At 32.5% G+C, this 23537-nt stretch overlaps 1 protein-coding gene across 1 annotated transcript; it reads right to left on the bottom strand.

The window, feature by feature from the left end:
• Positions 1 to 48: 48 nt before the first annotated feature.
• LOC131842910 (probable nucleoporin Nup54) lies at positions 49 to 23218 on the bottom strand. The gene is made up of 13 exons (XM_059191483.1): positions 23000 to 23218; positions 21165 to 21281; positions 20318 to 20410; positions 18210 to 18460; positions 17805 to 17943; positions 17214 to 17370; positions 17000 to 17108; positions 16679 to 16862; positions 15766 to 15854; positions 13682 to 13849; positions 12867 to 12986; positions 1032 to 1119; positions 49 to 362 (listed from the first exon to the last, which is right to left on the bottom strand). Exons 1-13 carry the CDS (start codon positions 23061 to 23063, stop codon positions 229 to 231), a joined length of 1713 nt encoding a protein of 570 aa, XP_059047466.1. The 5' UTR covers positions 23064 to 23218; the 3' UTR covers positions 49 to 228.
• Positions 23219 to 23537: the final 319 nt, after the last annotated feature.

Here is a 23537-nt window from a genome sequence, read left to right as displayed (position 1 = left end):
TTCAACAATTTACAATGATCCATTCAACGTTGCAAACAATTTTTCACAAACATAAAGTTCTGCCATATGCACCGGCGTAAGATTATTTATAACAATTTGATGTCGACCTTTATTTTCATAGACGGAAACACACTCTCCATATCGAGGTGTCTAACGTCATAATATGAGGTTCAGAAAGAAAGCATGTTCTATATATCCAAATAAGATACAAACATAGTTGTATGGGTCTTAGGCACGCACGAGCCGGGACATGCCATCAGCAATAGTGTTGAGCGCGTCGAGATCTTTCTGAGCTGTATCCAGGAGATGCGCCATACCTCGCTGTTGTAATGTGAGGAATTGCTTCACGTCTTCTTGGGCACCTGTACAAATTACTGTGTTTAACTATCGCAAATCTTATTAATATTATAAATAAGAATATTTGTAAGTATGAATGGACTGTTACTTTTTCATGCAAATGCAAAACTAATGAACGGAATTTGATGAAACTTTATATTAATATAGTTTATGTATAAGCAATAGCAGAATAACACATAGGCTATATATATATATATATAACAAATTTCATGTGTTTCACGGGAAACCGCGGACACAGCTACTACCCTATAATGTATATAAAAAAATATGAAAATCTTATTTACTAACTATTTATATTATATTATTAAATCATCTTTTAATCTTAAATGTATGAGGTTCAATAAAATAGTTTTAGTCTAAGATCCGAAATATAGAAAATAAAAGTAAAACTATTTTTCGTTATTTTTTGTTGCAGTACTATTTATATGGAGATGCGATGTTTTAATTTATCTACAGCAGCTTAATAAGACCGTAGTAAGAAAGTTCCATTTGACATGACCGAGTAAGAATAAAATACATCATCTCTTCTTTTAATCCCCAGGATAATTTAATTACAGAATCAAAACACAAATACGTCGACACAAGGAAAGATCAACTATACCGTATAATAATTATTACAGATTTATGCGAAATTGATATAAATAATATCGATAACAGATGATATGATCACTTACCAGGGTCCAGGGAATAACGTTCGTACGCAGCACCTCCGCTAGCGCTTCGTTGAAGCCGAACAGCGCATAAAAGCTCATTCAAACGACCCTGAAACAAAATATATTTAATACTTATTTATATATAAATTAATTTATAATCTCATCAATATATTGTAAAAAAAATAGAGTACAATATATTTTAAATAACTACGACGTCATGCTTCATTTTTACCAAATTGTTCAATTTAAGGTTTTATCAACTTGACATAACTTACAAAGTTATGTCAAGTGAAAGCAGTGAAATTACAGGATAGGAAGGTATAACATCTTAGTCTTCCGAATTGGAAACACATGAGTGGTAACACGCGCGTCACATGATATCGTGATGTACGTGGCACCGCTCATGTACATATATAGACGACGGTTACCACATATCATCAGGTGGGTCGTCAGCTTGTTTGCCATATAAAAATGATGATTATAAGTTGGTCTCTTGTTCGGTCTTCTTGTGTACAAGCACAACACTTGCAGTGAACTTTGATCTTTTATTATATAACTAACTTATTATGCTATTTATAACGTTTTAATGCACCTGTCATAAAATATTTGGTATACATTGAATACAAAGTACAGAGTACAAAAGATAATCTTATCGCGAACCAATCTTCTACTATAGTACAGATTGTTTATCAACACTCAATGCTATAGACCCCCTTACTGTACGCTAAGCTGAATAAGGAAAAACATATATAAAAACATTATATAGTTTGTGAGGATGGTTGTTTGTTACTCTTTAATAGAAAGATACTTACTTGAGAGATTTTTATATATTTATATAAATATAAATTTGTTAATAGATAAATCATTCTAGACTAGCTTTTAGCCGAAAAAGTAGCGCCGCGATACGTGCAACAACACATTTACATTTCTGTATTAATTAAATATAATAAAGTTTAAAAAAGGCAGTCAACACATTTTAGTTTACTTAAAAAAGTATATTACAAGTTATAAATCTACATACCACTTAACTGTAAAACTCGATACTGATATCAGGGTTTACGTGAAGTTTAATCTTATATCTAAAATTCTCGTATCACAGTTTTCGTTCCCATACTCCTCCGAAACGGCTTGACCGAATCTCATGAAATTTTGTAAGCGTAATGAGAATCGGCCAACATCTATTTTTCATCCCTAAATGTTAGGGGTAGTACCCCTAATTTTTTTTTTGTTTTAAGGCAAAACAACGTTTGCTGGGACAGTTAGTTTTCTATATATTCAATTGTTTGTTTTCTGCATATGGAGCAATACTTGTTTTTCTTGACTCCATATTGTCCAATTATACTTTCAAAACTTTGTATGCAAGAAAATCATACGTGAGATCCGCGCTTGCATTATTTAATATTTTATATTAGTGTAATTATGTGACATACAATATACATGATACATAAGGTATTTTATAGTAAGTTAATGTAAAGTGTGACATTCATGTTCAACAAATTTATTTAGTTTATTACTTATTCAATGTACACTCAAAATAATTATCAAAAGGAATGCTACGAATATTGATTAAGATGACAGAATAGCAAAGGATATAAATTATATAAAAAGATAAACAGATATTTAACATACGCTAACAAGTTCCGTGTAGAAAATTATCAATTTGATAATGATAGCAGACATCTAGATTTTCTAGTTAACGTCACTAAAATACGTCTGAGAATTATTACTATAATGATAGGATCGTTATTATGATTGCATATACTACCAAAATATATGTTAATTAGAAAGTTACGTTTCATATGTAATGTTAACATATTCATGTTAAGAAAATGTATATTGACCAGTGATTTAAAGCGTATAAGTGGTATAGACGCTTTAAACCACAGGTCTGGTAACTCATTAAGCTATTTTAGTTAAGTACTTTATATAACTTTACTTCATCCTGATAGATGATCGCTGCGGCGAATATACTGGGCTCACCCTGTAGAAGATAACCATATATAATGGAAAAAAAAAGTCCCCACCAATATATTACATATGTAAGTGTAAAATGAACTTCAGATTTAATAATAACATAATTAATATAGTGTCTGCTTAGATCACAAGTTAAGGGTAGTTTAAAATATAATAAAAAATATACATTTCATAATTTCAAAGGTATGAAAATCTTATACGAATGATATCTTATCAATTGGTTTTTGAACATTGGCCAGACAATGACAATAGTGTCATGTAGGTAGTAGAATAGCAATAGATAGTTGTTGCACAATTGTAATAATTTATCACATTCAAATATGATTGATTATATCACTACCACGTTTTATAATCATATATTAATAATTATACTGATATCGTTCTTGTCTGGAAGATAGACTGTGGTCGCGGGGTAGACTGGCGATGGCCAGATAGCAAGAAAACTTTGAGACAGTGAAATGAAAATGAGCAAAAATAAAACTAATCTGGTCAGTCTACCAAACGCTGACACCTATCGAGAGTGTTATACTCCAGTCAGCTCAGGAACACGGCTAAATCAACCTAATTGAAACATGAAGAGAGGTAAATATATTTTTAGCACAAAGTATTATATAAAGCATTCCACCTTCCCGTTTCCAAAATTTGTCTTTGGCGAAAACGCTTTGTGTCAAGCCTTAAAAAGTTTGTTTGTTTAGATGAACGTTAGCGTGTGCAACCATGTTAGCGTGTAAAACTGTTCTCTTTGGAACAACTAGTTTTATTTTAAAAAATATTTTAGTGTTGGATAGATTATTTATAGAAGAAGGTTATGTAGACTATATAACATCATGATATGAACAATAATAGCTGAATATCAATAAGAAATGTTGATCATAAAAAAGTAGCGCGGGTCAATTTTAAAATTTTAATTCTTTCATTCCTTCATAATTTAATGGCCACGCTCCTGTCGGTCGAACTCTTGCCACTTACCACGATCATCCATCATTGTCTTTAAAATTATTTGTGTTAAAACTTAATTAACAGTATTAATAAACGCACCATAAATACATATTGTAATTTCAGTATACTTCTGTTTCGATAGTTCAGTTGTACCTGTTGGTCTCTTAAACAAAGCTATAATAAACCGGAATGTCAAACATAGATAATTTACGCTAGATAAGAAATAACGGCAGATCTCGGTAACACTGATTGATTGCCGATTATGAAATACCCCTTAAATTGTTACATAAATAAATACATACAATATACCATATCTTGTTGTATGTTCATACTATAGTTCTATAGTATGAGTATAAAACAGTTTATATTTGTTCATAGACAATAGTTTCCTTAATTCATAATTTGTTTACAATCATAAGTTAATCTACTATTATTCCGATTACTATTACGTATTCGTATATATACATATAGGTACGAAGTAATGGCAACGGCTAGTTTCTAACATTACATTGATGTAAAAGTAACGACCAATGTAGTACCCCTACTACCGTTTAGTTGCTTTGTACAAGGTACGTACCATTTGCAACTTTGGTTGATTGGTACGGTAGAGTAGTCCCGAAAAACATATTGTACGACTTAAACAATTCAATCTGACACCACATGTTTATCGCTCTTTTTATCGGTTTTCATAAAAACACGCACACTAAGTTAATTGCACATATACCTACACCACATAAAGATTTGCGCATTCTAAATGCATAAACAACGACTATCCGACGCAAATGTCACATTGGGTACATATATTTATTTTTGTTCAATTGATTCCGAATACTTTTGAAACTGGACAGATTTATAGATAATTATTTAGATTATTAATGAACATTGAATTATATAAGCCTGTTCGGCTCTGGGAGACAAGCCTTCCACAATCCCTTCCTTATTTATTTATCTTCTTTTGCACACAAAATTGTATACGGACTTAATTCATTAGTTCTAGTCCAGAGCGGCATTGAATCAGATGAGATTCATCAACTACAACTATCAATATTAACTAAGATCTAGAGTACCTATTTTTATTCTTGTTTTGTATATTGTTTTGCATGTTTTATTATGTAGTAACTACTAGCCCCGGCTACGCCCGGATATACATGTAATATATGTATAAACCTTCCTCCAGAATCACTCTATCTATTAAAAAAACCGCTTCAAAATCCATTGCGTAGTTTTAAAGATTTAAGCATACATAGGGACGGACAAACAGGAACAGCGACTTTGTTTTATACTGCTACTGATATATAAAAAAGTAATTCACCGCCATATTGACAACACTCTCTTAACTTTCCTTGCAATTTATTACTTAGATATGAGGACAACGGTCCATTTCATGACTACTTTATCAGTCGTAGTCATTTGTAGTATTTCATATTAAACTGCTATAGATTCAAATAATAAGGATGTAAATATTTTCTGTATTGACAGACTGAAGCATATAGGTATTATTAAATTTAGATTGGGAAAATTTAGTTCAGCACTAGAAGAAAATTAATGTAAATGATTGAATTTAGCAAATACTATATAGGTCAATGCTAATTGTTGTTTAATGCATCGTAATAGTATGGTGGACCCGTCAATTAATAATACGCGCTAATGGTTTACGCTGGCGGGGCATTAGACGACGATGATAGAATAAGAAAGAAGTCAGGTCAGTCAAGTTCGGTCATCTGGAAATGAGCTCGATAGCTCCAGGGGGCACCGCGTAGATGTCAAACTGTCATCGTGTTTTATTAGCTAAGAAGCCACTAGTCCCCATTACTAACAATTCCTTGGCCCCTACTAATTGGTATTCAGCTAGTCTACTCACTGCCACTTCCATCGTACTTACATCATGTCTAGAAAGCGAGTACGAAAGAAGAATGAACTACCTTAAAGCTTTTTATATCTACTTTAGTATATCTATAATATATACGTAGTAATTGTACTGTAGTGTGCTCAATGTAATCTTTGAATTCACTCTTTTCCAACATGATAATATTACAGTATATTTGATCACAGATTTAACCAGTTCTAACCGGTTCCTTAAAATGTTTAGTGATAAGAGTCTTCAAAGGATTATATCTAAAGATAAGATGACAAACCCAAATGCGAAAATATTATGATAGTGTGTAGGTAATACAGTTGCGAAGTTAATATAATAATGCCTGTACGTAAATTAAAAGTACAGTAATGGTCATATTGGTCATGTCTATAGGTAAAGCTCTATCATAATTATAGTAACACATTGGCAGACATTTAAAAAGTTCGTATGCACTTGAAGATTCATACCCACGTTCTTATAAATACAGGTGATATTCTACACTGACCAACCAGTTTGAAACAGATTATTATTTCGAGTTTTCATTCTCTTCCGTGTTTTTCTCACTGGTATGATTTACTTCTAAGTGGACTCTAATACCATTTTGTGACACAATATATTTTTACTTTATACACTAAGTACACATTTTTTAAAGTAAATATAATATATTTACGAAACTGCGGCGGACTAGCCGAAGTTGGCTTAACAATGACCACAAACTAAATCTATTAAGCATCCTGCAGTCAGCTATATCATAAGTCCTTCCGCGGGTTTGGAGTTCCATCTACACTGGCCCTTATTTTTCATCCAATGAAGTAGCAACTGCAAAGGTCAGCTACGGCTAACAGCATTAGAATAATTTAACAGAAGTAGGTAATTACAATAGAAAACAGAGGTAAAAGATACGGTATATAAACATATAAATACTGTAAGAAAATAAAAGTAGAGCTTTTTAGGTATTACGTCTTCATCTTATGTTATCCCAGAAAACAAACAAACACAATATCATAGCATAAAAAACCAGTGAAATGCCACAAAATGCCGAAAAAACATTTAGATATGACAAAAAACTCGATAATTCTATTTCATAACTCTTCTCAGCTTACAGTCCACATATTTATGTACATTATGCGAGTATGATGATTTTGTGGACTATATAGTCTACAACATATCAGAACTAAAAGGACTCTAAGAATATATAATTTATTATAATCCAACAAGAGGTTTATATCAAATATAATCCACCTCTACAAATCAATCACTTTCGAGTGCTTAGCCATGCAGTCTGCTTATAAACATGTATATATACTAACATAAATACTATTATGCATCTATATGTCTGTTACCTTTTCACGACTACTTTTTTGAACTAATCTTAAATTTGGCAAAGATAGATACAAGACCGTACATACGTCATACTTGTATGTTATTAAAAATAGACGAAGTCGCAGGTGTCTGTAGTAGTGTACATTCTTTAACCTTGTAAAAGCGTACTATAGCTATTCTATAGCCAGTTGTAATCGACGCAATAATGTCTTATCGCGAATGCAATCAAACATCTGAAACACTGCTATCTGGACACTCAGACAGGTAGGTCTTAAAGATATCAATATCATTTAAGTGTGGTATTATGATTAAAGCTATCTAGCTATTTATAAATATACGCAGCTGAAATAATGAGCCTTCCGAGCACGCATACATGAGACAAATTACAGAAGAGAACGAAACAAGAAATATTGAAGACTGGTTGTATCCATCGGCACTGCTCGCATGATAGTTAGCTAGCTATATTACTCGGGAATAATGTAGCTGACTATAGGAAATGATATTTTAAAATTGGTTAAGTAATTTAAGGATTTCTTTAATTTATCCATAACAAAGAAAACAGCAATTCTTTCCTCGTTATTTAGTAGTTTAAATTGAGTCTAGCAATTTGTTTAAGAGATATAAGGATCTTTGAATGTATTTGTTTCATTTTCATTAATGTGAATGATATTAATAATTTTATTGTGAGCAAAATCACGAAAATATTGACCAAGAGTTTGACATTAGTATTTATAATATTAACATAAGACCAATACGCATTATACATATATCAAGCAGATAGAGGAAAAGTTGGAGTCGTGTGGTATAAACAATTTAAGAGAAAACAAAACAACGACTCTCTTCCACCGAAACTCAATTGAATTACCTTTTTGTTAACTAGTTTATTTACAATGTCTAGTTATATAGGTATTTATGTCTAACATTAAATGAAAATCCCGTGCATGAACAACTATTGCCATGCACTCTCGTCATTCAAGTAATCGTTTAGTAATTTGATCAGAAAATCTAGACACGCGGTAGCGTGTCAAGCCTAGTTTCAAGTAAGAGAACTGGCGAGCAGCACCGTGTGTATATTTACACGAACCATTTGGAGCCACTTTTGACCCCCTCATAACTCAAAAACTCTTTCACACAAACCTGTCAAATTTGGTTCATATATTGAGACTTGCGAGATAAATATTATGTGTTCTAAATTTCATAAACATATCTCAAACGGTTATTTAGATATTAACGTCCAAATATTATCATTTTTATCACTGATCAACTATAGATCAAAATTATAACCCACTTCCAGATGACCTAGGAAGTTCAAATTTGGCATGCAGATAGATAATTAGGTGAATATAAAGGAACTGAAACTGGTAAATTGTTATAATTTTATTATAATTTTTCACTTTAATTGATTCTATTTCAACTTATATTGGACAATTACTAAAATTCTATAAAAACGTCGATAGCCACCAATTAACATTGATCCCTGGCAAAAACAGCTCATCTTGTACTGGACGGAAAGTAATATTGTATGAAAGCGTCGATCATTACCAATTTACGTTAACCCCTTCACATCAGTGTCGATAACTAGCAAACTTCAAATATTGCATTGAGCGGTAAACACTAGTTGCTATAATTTAGATTCTGTCTAAAATATACTCGTACTTATAACTAAGAGTATAGTCGAATTTCGTATTTATTATGTTATTAACTGAGATTTGGTATTAATTACTGTTTCAATATTTAGCGTACATCGATACTCAAACATTTAAAAGTTACAAGAAAATAACACAAAAAAAGACAATTATACCCCGTAAACATACGAAAATACAGTAGTTTATCAAAAATAATTTGGTATTAATTTAGTTATAAATAAGTACCTCGTATAATTTATGTGCAAAAATAATATGATATCCCATCAAAAACATAAATTTGAATGGTAGCCGAGTTTAATATTATGATATATGCCTTGATTGTTGACTTCTACGACAAAAGAGGTGAGATCTAAATGGGTGACAAGTTCAATGGTCTGTCCTGAAATGTATTTATAACAATATAAAATATCATTTCTTCTTATAACTTAGGATAATATACTGTAGCCTAAGGTCTAACTTGGCTAGTTTTCATATACGAAATATACTGTAGCCTTTGCACGTTCTAAACATGTTACTTGTCTGTTCCTATTTTATTATTAGTAGTAACTAGCAATCGGAAGTAATAATTGGTATATGAGAACTGGCCAAGTCAGACCTTAGGCTACAGTATATTATCCTAAGTTATAAGAAGAAATGATATTTTATATTGTTATAAATACATTTCAGAACTGACCATTGAACTTGGCGCTCATTTAGATCTCACCTCTTTTGTCGTAGAAGTCAACAATCGAGGCATATATCATAATATTAAACTCGGCTATCATTTCACATTTATGTTTTTGATGGGATATTATTTAACAGATGTTTTCAATTTATTTAAGAGTAATTCCTGTATGTCTTTCGGTATCTTATTGTAAATTTTTATACTTATACCCATAAAAGACCTATTGAATTTTTCTAAACGATACTTACAATGCCATAGCGAACTATCCGCAATCGTTGATACGATCAGTACTTGCTATCAGGTACTACCACCATAGCACCTTTACATGTCTGATGTCTGGAGATAAACCGGATAATCCGCAGATAAGCCAGCACGCGCAGGACGTGTGTTACGAAACATTCAGCAGACAAGGTCGGCTGTAATCGCGACGTAAGATATGAATTGTCCTACAGTGATCCACTAGAGGCGAATGCGTGAATTCGTTGCAAACTATTAGCAATATACATATATGTAAATCTATATCAATATAGACAGCTGATAAGTTTGGTTGAACGTGCTAATCTCAGAAACTGGTTAAAATTGAAAATTTATTTTAGATATAGGAATAATGATTATTCAATTAAACTTAATATAATAACAAACCTTTCATACTCCACAACTAATTTGAAGAAATAATTATCTAAAAAAATATTATCTTTTAAATATGCGCGGCTAATTGTCTTGAAAGCAGTATCCCATCAAAAACATAAGTGTGAAATGATAGCCGAGTTTAATATTATGATATATGCCTTGATTGTTCACTTCTACGACAAATGAGGTGAGATCTAATGGGTGCCAACTTCAATGGTCTGTCCTGAAATGTATTTATAACAATATAAAATATCATTTCTTATAACTTAGGATACTGTAGCCTAAGGTCAGACTTGGCCAGTTCTCATATACCAATTATTACTTTCGATTGCTAGTTACTACTAATAATAAAATAGGAACCGACAAATAACATGTTTAGAACTTGCGAAGGCTACAGTATATTTCGTATATGAAAACTAGCCAAGTTAGACCTTAGGCTACAGTATATTATCCTAAGTTATAAGAAGAAATGATATTATATATTGTTATAAATACATTTCAGGACAGACCATTGAACTTGTCACCCATTTAGATCTCACCTCTTTTGTCGTAGAAGTCAACAATCAAGGCATATATCATAATATTAAACTCGGCTATCATTACTTTTTGTACATAAATTATACGAGGTACTTATTTATAACTATATTAATACCAAATTATTTTTGATAAGCTAGTGTATTTTTGTATGTTTACGGGGTATAATTATTTTCTATATTTTCTTGAAACTTTTAAATGTTTGAGTATAAGTGCGCTAAATACTGAAACAATAATTAATACCAAATCTCAGTTAATAACATAATAAATACGAAATTCGACTATACTCTTAGTTATAAGTACGAGTATATTTTAGACAGAATCTGAATTATAGCAACTAGTGTTTACCGCTCAATGCAATATTTGAAGTTTGCTAGTTATCGACACTGATGTGAAGGGGTCAACGTAAATTGGTAATGATCGACGTTTTCATACAATATTACTTTCCGTCCAGAACAAGATGAGATATTTTCGCCAGGGATAATGTCAATTGGTGGCTATCGACGTTTTCATAGAATTTTAGTATTCGTCCAGTATAAGTTGAAATAGAATCAATTAAAGTGAAAAATTATAGTAAAATGATAACAATTTACCAGTTTCAGATTTTTTCCTTTATATTCACCTAATTACCTATCTGCATCCCAAATTTGAACTTCCTAGGTCATCTGGAAGTGGGTTATAATTTTGATCTATAGTTGATCAGTGATAAAAATGACGATTTTTGGACATTATATCTAAATAACCGTTTGAGATATGTTTATGAAATTTGGAACACATATTTATCTCGCAAGTCTCAATATATGAACCAAATTTGACAGGTTTGTGTGAAAGAGTTTTTGAGTTATGAGGGGGTCAAAAGTGGCTCCAAATGGTTCGTGTAAATAAATATACACACGGTGCTGCTTGCCAGTTTACTTGAAACTCGGCTTGACAAGCTACCGCGTGTCTAGATTAGAGTTTAATCTTCAGGTAGGTCAGGTCAGGTCATTTAGTTATATATAAATATTTATCGGAATAACAAATTAGCTTTAATACATCTGATGAAAATTTTAAGTATGAAATTCTTGGCGATCGGCTCGAAAACTCAAATTTTCGCCCGGTTTGAGACCGGGCGAAAATTTGCTGATAATTATCGGCAATTCAAATTTTATAATTAAAATCTTTTATTAAACAATATTTGTGTAAGAATGCTTATTATAGGATAGACGAATTCATATATGTCAACATATCCAGTCAATAATGTGTTTATTTGCATAACTACGTTATATATTTATTTTATATTTAATTATGAGAAATAAATGTATACTGTGAATACTATAACTATCAGATGACAATTTTAAGTAGTTTATGACGTCGTCAAGTGTCTTGAACAGTCAAGTACCCTAAAATCTCCAGACATGTGACGGCGTGGTGAGCCGGGTCATAGGGCTCCCTAAAATAAGATCCAGCGCAGTGATGGCTGGTTCATCCGTCATACTATACATATATACTGATTTAATCTTATGTATTTAGTCAACCAGTTGATTGAATCTATACATATAAATAAAATTGGAGTGTATGTTTGTAATATTGAAATAACAGTTTTTTACTAATTTTTTACAATTTTTATCTATCTGTCTGTTTGTTCCGGCTAATCTCTGAAATGGCTGGACCGATTTTGACGGGACTTTCTTTGGAAGGTACCTGATGTACTAAGGAGTAACTTAGGCTACTTTTATTTAAGAATAAAGTTAAATTCCACGCAGAGGAAGTCGCGGCTACAGATAGTATTTAATATATTCTCTATTTGAGTAATTAATTGAATTAATGCTAGTTGGTAGTTTGTATTGACACACTTCTTGTGAAGAGACAGCTTTCCGAATGAGCGGTAGATTGAAAAAAATGTGATGACTATTCAAAAGTGCTTCAATGTAAGTTTATTTAAATAAATGATTTTCTATTCTATTCTTTCCGAAAAACTGTCAATTTTGCGTCCCTAAGTTCATTTCGGGGACATTAGGACTGATAATTAGAAAAGAGGTCAGTCTCGTTCAAAGCGGGGCATCTGGTTGGTTAAGTTATATATACGCGGGGGCAAACTAAGGCACGTGCCCGTAATTTTTGGGGCAATATTGGTTCAATTTTCATTTTTATTTCACAGAAAAACATGGTTTCCTAAGTATTGCTGAAACATATAAAAATTATAACGAATCGTTGATTAATAATACCCGGCGCGGCATTACAATGTTGCCTCGGGCTCTCTTTAGCCTTAGTCCACCACAGTGTTTACAGATGTATATGATGTTACGTACGTTATATAGCGGCGGCGCGGAGAGCTGCGAGGCGAGTTCGTGAAACCGAGCGCGCGCAGCTTCCTCCTCCGGTGCTAAGGCGGCGCCCACACGGCCCGTCACCTCCTGTCGCGAGATCACCTGGCACACCACCACACACATCTTAACACGCGTTTTCACTATACATATAATAGAAATAGTCAATTTTAGGACTAAACCACGAAATTTACCTATTAAATTGTGACCAACTATGACAGGAGGGGATTATTCAATCGGTGTAACATATTCAATAATACAAGGTAATTGCTTGTATTGATAATGGTAATTGGGCCACCCCCCCGGTCACGAAACCCAAGCCCCTTGCGGCAAATTCGAACTTGGAAAATTAATACAAATACATTAACACATCTTTGACATCTTAATCACTGAGAAGTCAAATATATTGTTTGTGTTCATTGTGTGTATATTTGAAAATACTACAATAATTAACAGCAAAAATTGGACAAATTAATATGTATATATATTGTAAAAATGTTGGCCGGAGGGAGAGGGCAGGGCAGAGCAGGCAGGTCTTAGGGGGCCGCATTTTTTACTTTTTACCCCAGCTTGAAAAAATTAACAAATGGGCTGAATAATAATAACAATAATATCTCAGAAAAATTCACAGAACGCTAAGGTTAAGCTAAGCACAGCTTGGGTTATGGAGACTAGACAACTGATATACCTATACTTAGACATACATTTTTTATTATATGCAGTAATATATAGAAAACACCCAGACCGAAAAGAGATACAGATGAACGATCATGTGTCCAAAGCGAGATGTATGGACATACCTGAAGTAGCGTGTGACGCAGAGCGTGCAAACGAGCAGTCATGTGCGCAAGACGAGCTCCGGAAGCCGCACGACGTGTGCGTAGTTCTGCGAGCGTATCGGCGGTGCGACGCAGCCAGCTAGCCTGGAGCTTCGCTTCTTCTGACTGGCAGCGTGCACGAAACTTAATCTATAAAGACAAATAGATACTAAACAAATCGTATAAAGTATTTTATTAATTTTCTAAATACGTAAAATGTTAAACATGTGCTACAGACAGCTCATAACTTTACATATTAAGCAGAACATTAATGTAATATAAAAAAATATGATATTAGTTTGCATTCGCGACAATGATTTCGTATCACGTTTACAGAAAATATGGAGATTTGTTATACAGCCCCAATGAAAACGTCTTCAATTATATGTTCATACTACTATACCTATTTGTGTAACAAGTCCAAGGCAATAATTAAAACCATATCTAGACACGCGGTAGCGTGTCAAGCCGAGTTTCAAGTAAACTGGCAAGCAGCACCGTGTGTATATTTACACGAACCATTTGGAGCCACTTTTGACCCCATCATAACTCAAAAACTCTTTCACACAAACCTGTCAAATTTGGTTCATATATTGAGACTTGCGAGATAAATATGTGTTCCAAATTTCATAAACATATCTCAAACGGTTATTTAGATATTAATGTCCAAAAATCGTCATTTTTATCACTGATCAACTATAGATCAAAATTATAACCCACTTCCAGATGACCTAGGAAGTTCAAATTTGGGATGCAGATAGGTAATTAGGTGAATATAAAGGAAAAAATCTGAAACTGGTAAATTGTTATCATTTTACTATAATTTTTCACTTTAATTGATTCTATTTCAACTTATACTGGACGAATACTAAAATTCTATGAAAACGTCGATAGCCACCAATTGACATTGATCCCTGGCGAAAATATCTCATCTTGTTCTGGACGGAAAGTAATATTGTATGAAAACGTCGATCATTACCAATTTACGTTGACCCCTTCACATCAGTGTCGATAACTAGCAAACTTCAAATATTGCATTGAGCGGTAAACACTAGTTGCTATAATTCAGATTCTGTCTAAAATATACTCGTACTTATAACTAAGAGTATAGTCGAATTTCGTATTTATTATGTTATTAACTGAGATTTGGTATTAATTATTGTTTCAATATTTAGCGCACTTCGATACTCAAACATTTAAAAGTTTCAAGAAAATATAGAAAATAACACAAAAAAAGACAATTATACCCCGTAAACATACAAAAATACAGTAGCTTATCAAAAATAATTTGGTATTAATTTAGTTATAAATAAGTACCTCGTATAATTTATGTACAAAAAGTAATGATATCCCATCAAAAACATAAATGTGAAATGATAGCCGAGTTTAATATTATGATATATGCCTTGATTGTTGACTTCTACGACAAAAGAGGTGAGATCTAAATGGGTGACAAGTTCAATGGTCTGTCCTGAAATGTATTTATAACAATATATAATATCATTTCTTCTTATAACTTAGGATAATATACTGTAGCCTAAGGTCTAACTTGGCTAGTTTTCATATACGAAATATACTGTAGCCTTCGCAAGTTCTAAACATGTTACTTGTCGGTTCCTATTTTATTATTAGTAGTAACTAGCAATCGAAAGTAATAATTGGTATATGAGAACTGGCCAAGTCAGACCTTAGGCTACAGTATATTATCCTAAGTTATAAGAAATGATATTTTATATTGTTATAAATACATTTCAGGACAGACCATTGAACTTGTCACCCATTTAGATCTCACCTCTTTTGTCGTAGAAGTCAACAATCAAGGCATATATCATAATATTAAACTCGGCTATCATTTCACATTTATGTTTTTGATGGGATTTAGTTTTACTGTAAACATGAATAATGTACTTAGTAAGTAAATAGTATATAAGGATTGATTATTACAATAAACGAGACAGTATACAATCAAACGTTGTACCTATAATTTGCCTAACAAGCACCATCCTTATATTACACATGCGATCTGTTGAACAACTATACATAGAAAGCATACTGTTTGAAATTACCTCTGAAAACCCGACTATCGGAACAGGGATATAATTTTCAGGATCAGGATTGTCCGCTTGTGCCTGCTTCCATAACCGCATATCCATACCTATTAATAGCAAATAAAATGTATACACCAGGAGGAAAATCTGCATACTATTCAATTCAATATATTTAATAATTATATTTGGTTAATTAATAATATTTGTACATAGTGACCAATCGTAAAGATTCCGAATTATATAAATTTTATTATAATCTTTATTGCACTTGTAACTTAAAATGGCATGAATATTAGAAATAATGTGAGCAAGGGTAGGCTTATCTCAGAAAGAACTCTTCCAGCCAACCTAAGTATGTGATTTAGATGGAAATTAACAGGCAAAGGTAGTGCAACGAGTGTTGGACAGACAATATAAATAGAATATTGTAAAAGTGCCTACACTTGTTATATTTCTGTCGACACTTGAGACCCTTCCATTAGTTTACGTTTCCACTAACATAGATTTAAGTTAAGTGTAAAACAGTCCGCATTTTACCGATATACCCACTAACTACATACTACAATAAATAATACATTGTGTAGCGCCACCTCATCACACACATATATAACGCTACAGTGATAAGGATAACCACCGCCCTACATAAACAAAATTCATACAAAAAGATATTATATTTTATATACTAAATTATTATTAAGTATAAAAGTATTTGCTAGGAATTTCTTCGAAACGACACTAGCGTGAGCCTGTGCGGTCGTAACTTATGTACTGAGAAAGGGCGGAAGACGCACCTGGTGCCACCAACAGGTACGTCTCGCGCGGGCTCTTCCGCCCCGCGCCTGCGGGTATATACGGGTATAGCGTGCGCGCGGCGGGGGAGGCCGAGGACGTGATGGCGAGCGCGAGACTGGAGAACACACGCGAGACGTACCTGGCGGTGGCGCCTGCAGGTATTGTGCTCGCACGGCGGGAGAGGGAGTAGTGGCGGGCGCGATGGCGGAGCACCCGGCGCCCGTGAGAGCCGCCCGCGCCGCGCCCGCTCCCAGAAACGCGCCCAGCTCCGACGCACCCACACGGCACCCGCTCGCGTTCTTATCCACTACGTATACCACCACCTGAAAACCATAATATTTTAATTATAATCTGACCTCCGTTCAGTTGAGTAAAAGCATTTCAAATAAGTAGACAATAGAGAAAAAGATTCCAAACGTGAACACTTTTTATACTCTAATTAACCTAACTAATGTATCACCTGAGTTTTTGATTCTGAGACAGCCTTTACAGCATCAATATTAACAACCAAATTTGGTTTATTTCCCAATAAATTTGACAGGGAATTTGTTAATGCTTGTTGATTATTTCTGGAAAAAGAATTATATTACTAATTATTAGTGTACACAGCAGAGTATCAGGGAATTGTTCAATACCTAGTCAACTAGTAACTTGGTACTTAATAATATACATACTTAATATCCTGTTCAGGTTTATTAAACAACATCGCTACATGGCCATCCTTGTCCTCTCGTCCACCAAGTCTAGAGTAGCCAACTGCTTTGAAACGGCATAATGGATTTTGCTCATTCAACTCTAATGCGGATGCATTTCGACTGTAATAAGCTTGACCTATAATAATAAATTAAGATGATTATAAGCACATTCATTACATCATGCACATTATAGCCGGAAGGGCTGATCGCAGATAGAGAGAGAGAAAAAAAAAAAAAATAAGAACATTCAAACAAATACATACCATATATTATATTAACACATTATGAGCGGAGAAGGTACTAGAACTCGTTCCGTTATTAAAAAATGTATATGCGACACACATCGAGAAAATAATGTACTATTCTTTTCTTCTATATTTATAAAAGTGTCATTTCTAATTATATAGAATACATTGCCTAAACATATGCGACTGAAAAGTAATTTTTTTAATGATATTGTAAATTAAATTTAATATAATTAAAGGAACTTAATATTTCAGTTTTACTGCACTTTATGTAGAAATTTTCATTCTGAACTGTAGAATCTAGACTAAACTATATCCATCTCACCAGTCCCCCATTGAGCTTGGAGTAAATTCCACTTAGCAAGCACCTGATCTCTCTCATCACCAAACACGGAGCAGTTAAAGACAGCAGCCACTAAGGCTTCATGTGCAGTCGTCGGGCCCTGTTGCTGCTGTTGTAATTGCTGTCGAAATTAAAAAAGCTAAAGTTTAGCAAAGATGTCCTAATGTTATATTTTTATGTAATTGAATAAATATCTGACTTTTCCAATGGTTTGGTCATTAAGAATTCGATGAATGTCAAAATATAAATGATTCCAAGAAGAGCAGTATTCTCTCTATACTGTACTCTACATAAAGACAATGTTATAAACTTATATTATGTTAATTTGAATAAAGATTATTTCTATTCCTTTAGACAATAATCTAAACTTATTATTATTAAACATACTTGCTGTTGTTGTCCAAATGCTGTGCTAGCTCCAAGACCAGTTCCAAAACCACTAAATCCAGTTGTCGCCGGTTTGGCACCAAATGTTGACCCAAATGTAGATCCAGTACCAAAAGTTGACCCACCAAATGTATTGGAACCAAGAGTATTGGTACCAAAACTTGGAGCAGCACTACCAAATGTAGATGTACCAGTACCAAAAGTCGAACCAGTACCAAATGTATTTGTACCAAAAGTACTGGTACCAAAACCTAAAAGTATTAGACATTATGTTTAATGATAATAGTCTAAAATACATACTAAGTAATATATACCCTAATCTCTTATTTATTTTATATTTTTATGTTAAGTAATATGTAGATTTAAAAATCGCACATATAGTCGTATTTTTAATTAGACGAAGCTAACTGACAGTAGCTAATGTCACGTTATAAAATAATGTTGCCATATTTAAAGTAATAGTGATGCGTTCAGTTCTCGGTCAGATGAATGAACAATGAGTGTGAATAGTTAATCATTTCAAACTACAAAATAATATTATTTCTATTTTATAATAAAATTGTATGAAAGTGCTCTGATATAAGTTACTAGTGTTACGTAACTACAATCAGTTATTTGACGGCTTATTACAAATATAAGCGCTGTTGGCAAAGTAGCCACTAGTGCCAACACCGATCAACGTCCGACTTCATTTAACTTCGGTCGCCATTTTGTTCGTAATTTATATTATATATACTCTGGTCTGAGAGCACGAATGTTTTTTTTTGCGCTCACACTGTTTTGTTATTGTTTTTGATAAGTTTTCCTTCTGTTGTGTTTGTGGTAATAGTTAGGTATATTATATTTGCTATATTGTTTCGTACCAATGTATCCTTCTCATGGATGGATGGAAATGGATCCTCAACCAAGCATGTCAAGCCAAAGCTTGTCTCCAAGAAAGAAGAGACCACGGATTGCTTTAAGCGTTACCGAAAAACTTATGATACAAAACGTCTACAAACACGTATTTGAGGAGAAAGCTGCTTCACTATTACCTATTGAGGCTCCCGAAAAAAAAGAATGTATTTCGAAAACAGCTGACATTTTGGGAATTGGTGTGACCTCGGTCAACAATGTATTAAAAGAATACAAAGAAAATGAACAATTTAAGTCTCTGGAGAAACGTGGACCGAAACACTGTTTCAAAGATAAATTATTGTCAATTTTTCCGACAGATTTATAAGTAATGATGAATAAAAACAAATTTTGTAATAAGCCAAGTTTTTTATTTTTATTACATAACTATATTATGTTATATATTGTTATATTTTATACATCTATAGTTTTAACTACATGATGTATTGTAAATAGGACAGTCTTAAAAGTTTCCTTAATTTTTTGAAAATCATGTTTCAAATACTGATGTATTCAGTATAGGTAGATACTAGAGGAACATAGTTGTCGAAAACTTGTTGGTATGTATAAAGCACGGCTAAAATTGAACCCATGTACCCGATATCGGCAGTTCGTAACACTAACTATTCACTAGACTAAACAATTGAGGCAATTCCATTAATTCAGGAGTTTTTCAATTATTCACTTTGTCACAACACTATTTTTATTTCATCAAATACTGACAACACAGTAAACGTCAGTTGACTTCGTCTAATTAAAAATACGACTATAGGTTGCTGGACAAAATGTGTCAAATGATGTACACTTTCAACTATATTTTTTTTTATTATCTTCCCCTATATCTTACCATCAAAATGAAGCATATAAAAGTCGAAACTTCTACGCTCCCACTTCGACCATTTATAATATGAAACAGTCATTTTTCCTTAATTAGTCCGTAATATTTTATTGCATGGTCTTTCGGTATATTTGTACCCCCATGGTACTAGATCAACCAGTATGACTCACCTTTATTTAGTTTTTTTCGAATATAAGAATAAAATTCAAATAAAAACTAAAGATGTAATACTAACATATATATTAAAATTTAACTTCTGTTATGGTTTAATTGCTTCATATTCATAACATGTATGTATCAGCATAATAAACATTAATGTAAAATTAAATATTCAGACTTATATTATATGTTATTATTTATATTATATTATATATACCTGGCTTAGCAGCAGTAGTTCCAAATCCAGCACCCCCAAACAAACTAGGTGCTGTTGAAGCTGGAGTTGCTCCTAGCCCACCAAAAGGTGTAGCTGTAAAATAAATATAATTATATATAACAATAACTTTGTGCATAACAATAACTGTCTAAAGAATCATTTTGAACTGTAATGTGAAATGTAGTCTGATTGGGTGCCACAGTATCACCTATTTCAGCTGCCAAGGAAGCTTGTTTTATAACCTGTATGTAGGGTTCATATTAAGCAGTGATATTACAGGATAAGAGTATTATCACAGTCTCTGAAATGGCAATACATTAGAGATATTGCCGGTAACACATGACGGACATGATATGCACAGTAGTATTCATGTCTATAGGCATTGGTTAATTATTACAAGTATGAGCTGTCAGCTCTTTTGCCATTCCATGACATAGAAAAAATTCAGATCTTTCTTTATTCACTGAGATAAATGAAGAAGAGATTCTATTATAAATCAAACTACATAAGGTATTTGACACATTAGTAACAGATTTATAAGTCTTTATTTTATGAAAATAATGATACATATTGATGTTTTTTAGGGTCAGCCATGTGCATGTAATGTACAATAGTATAAAAAACTACACAGGGAGTGCAAAATTTTATATATATATGTATATATATATATATATATTTAAACTTTCCCATTAAGGATTTTAACTTAAGAATTCCCTTGTGATATGTTCTGGAGAATCTATCACAATGAAATCCATGATGATGTAGTAACTACTCATTCTATCCTCTAATGGAATCCCACCAGCTTACTATAGCTATTCATTCAATTATTATTCATTACAAAAATTACCTGTACTAGTTGGTGCCCCAAATGTTCCAAATCCAGAAGATGTTGTAGAGGTTCCAAATCCACCAAATCCAGCTGTACTTGTGGTTGCTGTATTGGTACCCCCAAATGAGAAGGAGGCTGAAATAATAAATGATACAGATTAAATGTAATTGAGTATAAAAGGTCACAATGTAAACAGTTGTGAATACACAGTCATATCCAGTGTTTTTAAAAAATCTAGTTTCCAGAAAAAAACATATATATTATATTTCTTTCTGGAAAACTAGATTGATCAGTTAATTCCTCAAGAATATTATGCAGCAATTGTTCTTACTAAAATAAATAGGGTAAATTATAACTATTTATCTACCACAGTTAAGACAACACCTTTATTTAGTATGCTTTTTTTTTTAAATATGTAAAAGTAAAGTAAGTAATATCTATACAAAATATATATTAGATTTGTGTTCCTAGTATTTATTACAAAAATACCTCCTCCTCATATATGTGAGGCTAGAGGGATACCAGAAGCATTATAAAAATTAAAGCTTGCCATCCAACATGTTAATGTACGGTATTACTGCAAGTGATTTTTTTTAATTTAATTTACTTATACTTACTACATTATTACTACAAAGACTACCATTGTCGACATAAGTACATACAATTAATATAAAATATATTAAAGGTGTATCAGGTACTTTATAGCTACTGGATGTCCAGTCCATGTGTGTAATGTGTATGGTGTGTAATTTGTGTAATGTGTGTAACATGTAAGAAATGATGTACTTTACACCTATGAAAATTAAATATTAGCAGTTAAGAATATTTTCAGTATCATTATTTAGAGTTAGTAACCAAACTATGCTTTCTAACAACCTGAGAGATAGTGTGGTTTTAAATTTGGTAACTTTTTAAGATTTTGATGTAAGTGAATGGATGAAGTGTGGCAGGTGACTTGAGAATGTAGTTGTAATGCACGGAATATGAACTATAACAGAGTAAAAGGTTTGAAATATTATTTTAGAGACTAATAATAATTTAGAGACAAAGTTAATGGTTGGCAATATTATGACAAAATTAATGCATAGTGGCAAGCACGAGTTCTGTCCTAAAGAGATGATTGTTGAGGAGTTATCATTTTATTACTTTTTTCATATTAAGTCTTCATATTTTTACATGTGTTTTATATTATTTATTTTGTTCAGTATTTCATTATATATTTTTTTATATCAGTAAACTGTTAAGATATTGAATATGTCAATGAATATATATATATACTTGGAGCATATAATATCAAATAAGGGACTACAAGGACTACAAGGAGCAAATAAATAGAGAAGTAGTAATAAATAGTAGTAAATAAATAGAAGAGTTTCAAACACTTGAAAAAACAGTATAGAATTGAGATGTAAAACAGGTTTATTAAAGACAACAACTTGATTTAAAAATAGAAAAATAATAAGTACATAAAAATAAACAGGCAATGGTTAACTGAATTGTATGTTTACCAAAATATCAAGACAATTTAATGGAAATAATTGATCCCACTGGAGAAAAAAGACAAGTACAGGAAATTATCGAAACCTCTAGAGGAGACTTATGTCGGCAGAGAAGCTCTGGATGTGGAAAGTTATAGTATTTATATGGGGTGTATACAATACTTAGTAGTGAGGCCTAGCGACTACACTCAGATTCAATCTGCTACATTAACCTCCATACTTTACCCACTTTGAGAAATTCTCATTAATGCCAAATAACATAATAAAGTTAAAGACAGTTGTACCTCACGAATTCTTAAGTATTGTCCTGATATCATTAACCAATAATTTGACGTACTTAAATTAAAAACTTACGTTTAGCGGCTGAACCAAATGCAGTACTTTGTGTAGTAGTATTGGAACCAAATGAAAAAGACATGACGTTGATCACAGTGAATAAAAAGTTACACTATAAACAATATAGATGTTACTTATTTATACTAACAATAAAGTAAGTACAAAAATAAATCTATTAATTAATTCAAAGTTATTTATATACACTGTTTGACACTCGGTTTCGTAGTTTTTTTTCTGCATTAATTTTGTCATTTCAAACTTATCAACTGACTACCAGGAATGATGACCATACGTCATTCTGCCGCAGAATGACGCGCGATGATTTTTTTTTTTTTTTTTCCATATTCGTCCATCTCCTTTTCAGTGATGGAACAGGCAAAGATCCTTAGACCGTACAGCCTAGTCTACTTTTAAACTTCTTCATATTTGAACAAGTGATGAGGCCAAAGGCCAATTCTTATGTATATTTATTTATTATGTTTTCATTCGTGTTCAAATTTTAAGTCTTATCCGTAGTCCATATCCTTGTATCAATTATTTAAAGTTTCATCGATAT

The sequence above is a fragment of the Achroia grisella genome, unplaced genomic scaffold (assembly GCF_030625045.1).
Source record: "Achroia grisella isolate CSIRO2021 unplaced genomic scaffold, CSIRO_AGI_Agris_v1 utg2671, whole genome shotgun sequence".
Lineage (NCBI taxonomy): Eukaryota > Metazoa > Arthropoda > Insecta > Lepidoptera > Pyralidae > Achroia > Achroia grisella.
The sequence above is the reverse complement of the archived record's forward strand: the minus strand, read 5'-3'. Positions and strand labels throughout refer to the sequence as shown.

Coding starts and splice junctions, on each gene's coding strand:
- LOC131842910 (XM_059191483.1), bottom strand. CDS start 23,063: ATGTCTTTTTCATTTGGTTCCAATACTACTACACAAAGTACTGCATTT. Junction 18,461..20,317: donor AACTACTGCTGCTAAGCCAG/GTATATATAATA, acceptor TAATACTTTTAG/GTTTTGGTACCAGTACTTTT. Junction 1,120..12,866: donor CCGCGCCGCCGCTATATAAC/GTACGTAACATC, acceptor ATTTTGTTTCAG/GGTCGTTTGAATGAGCTTTT.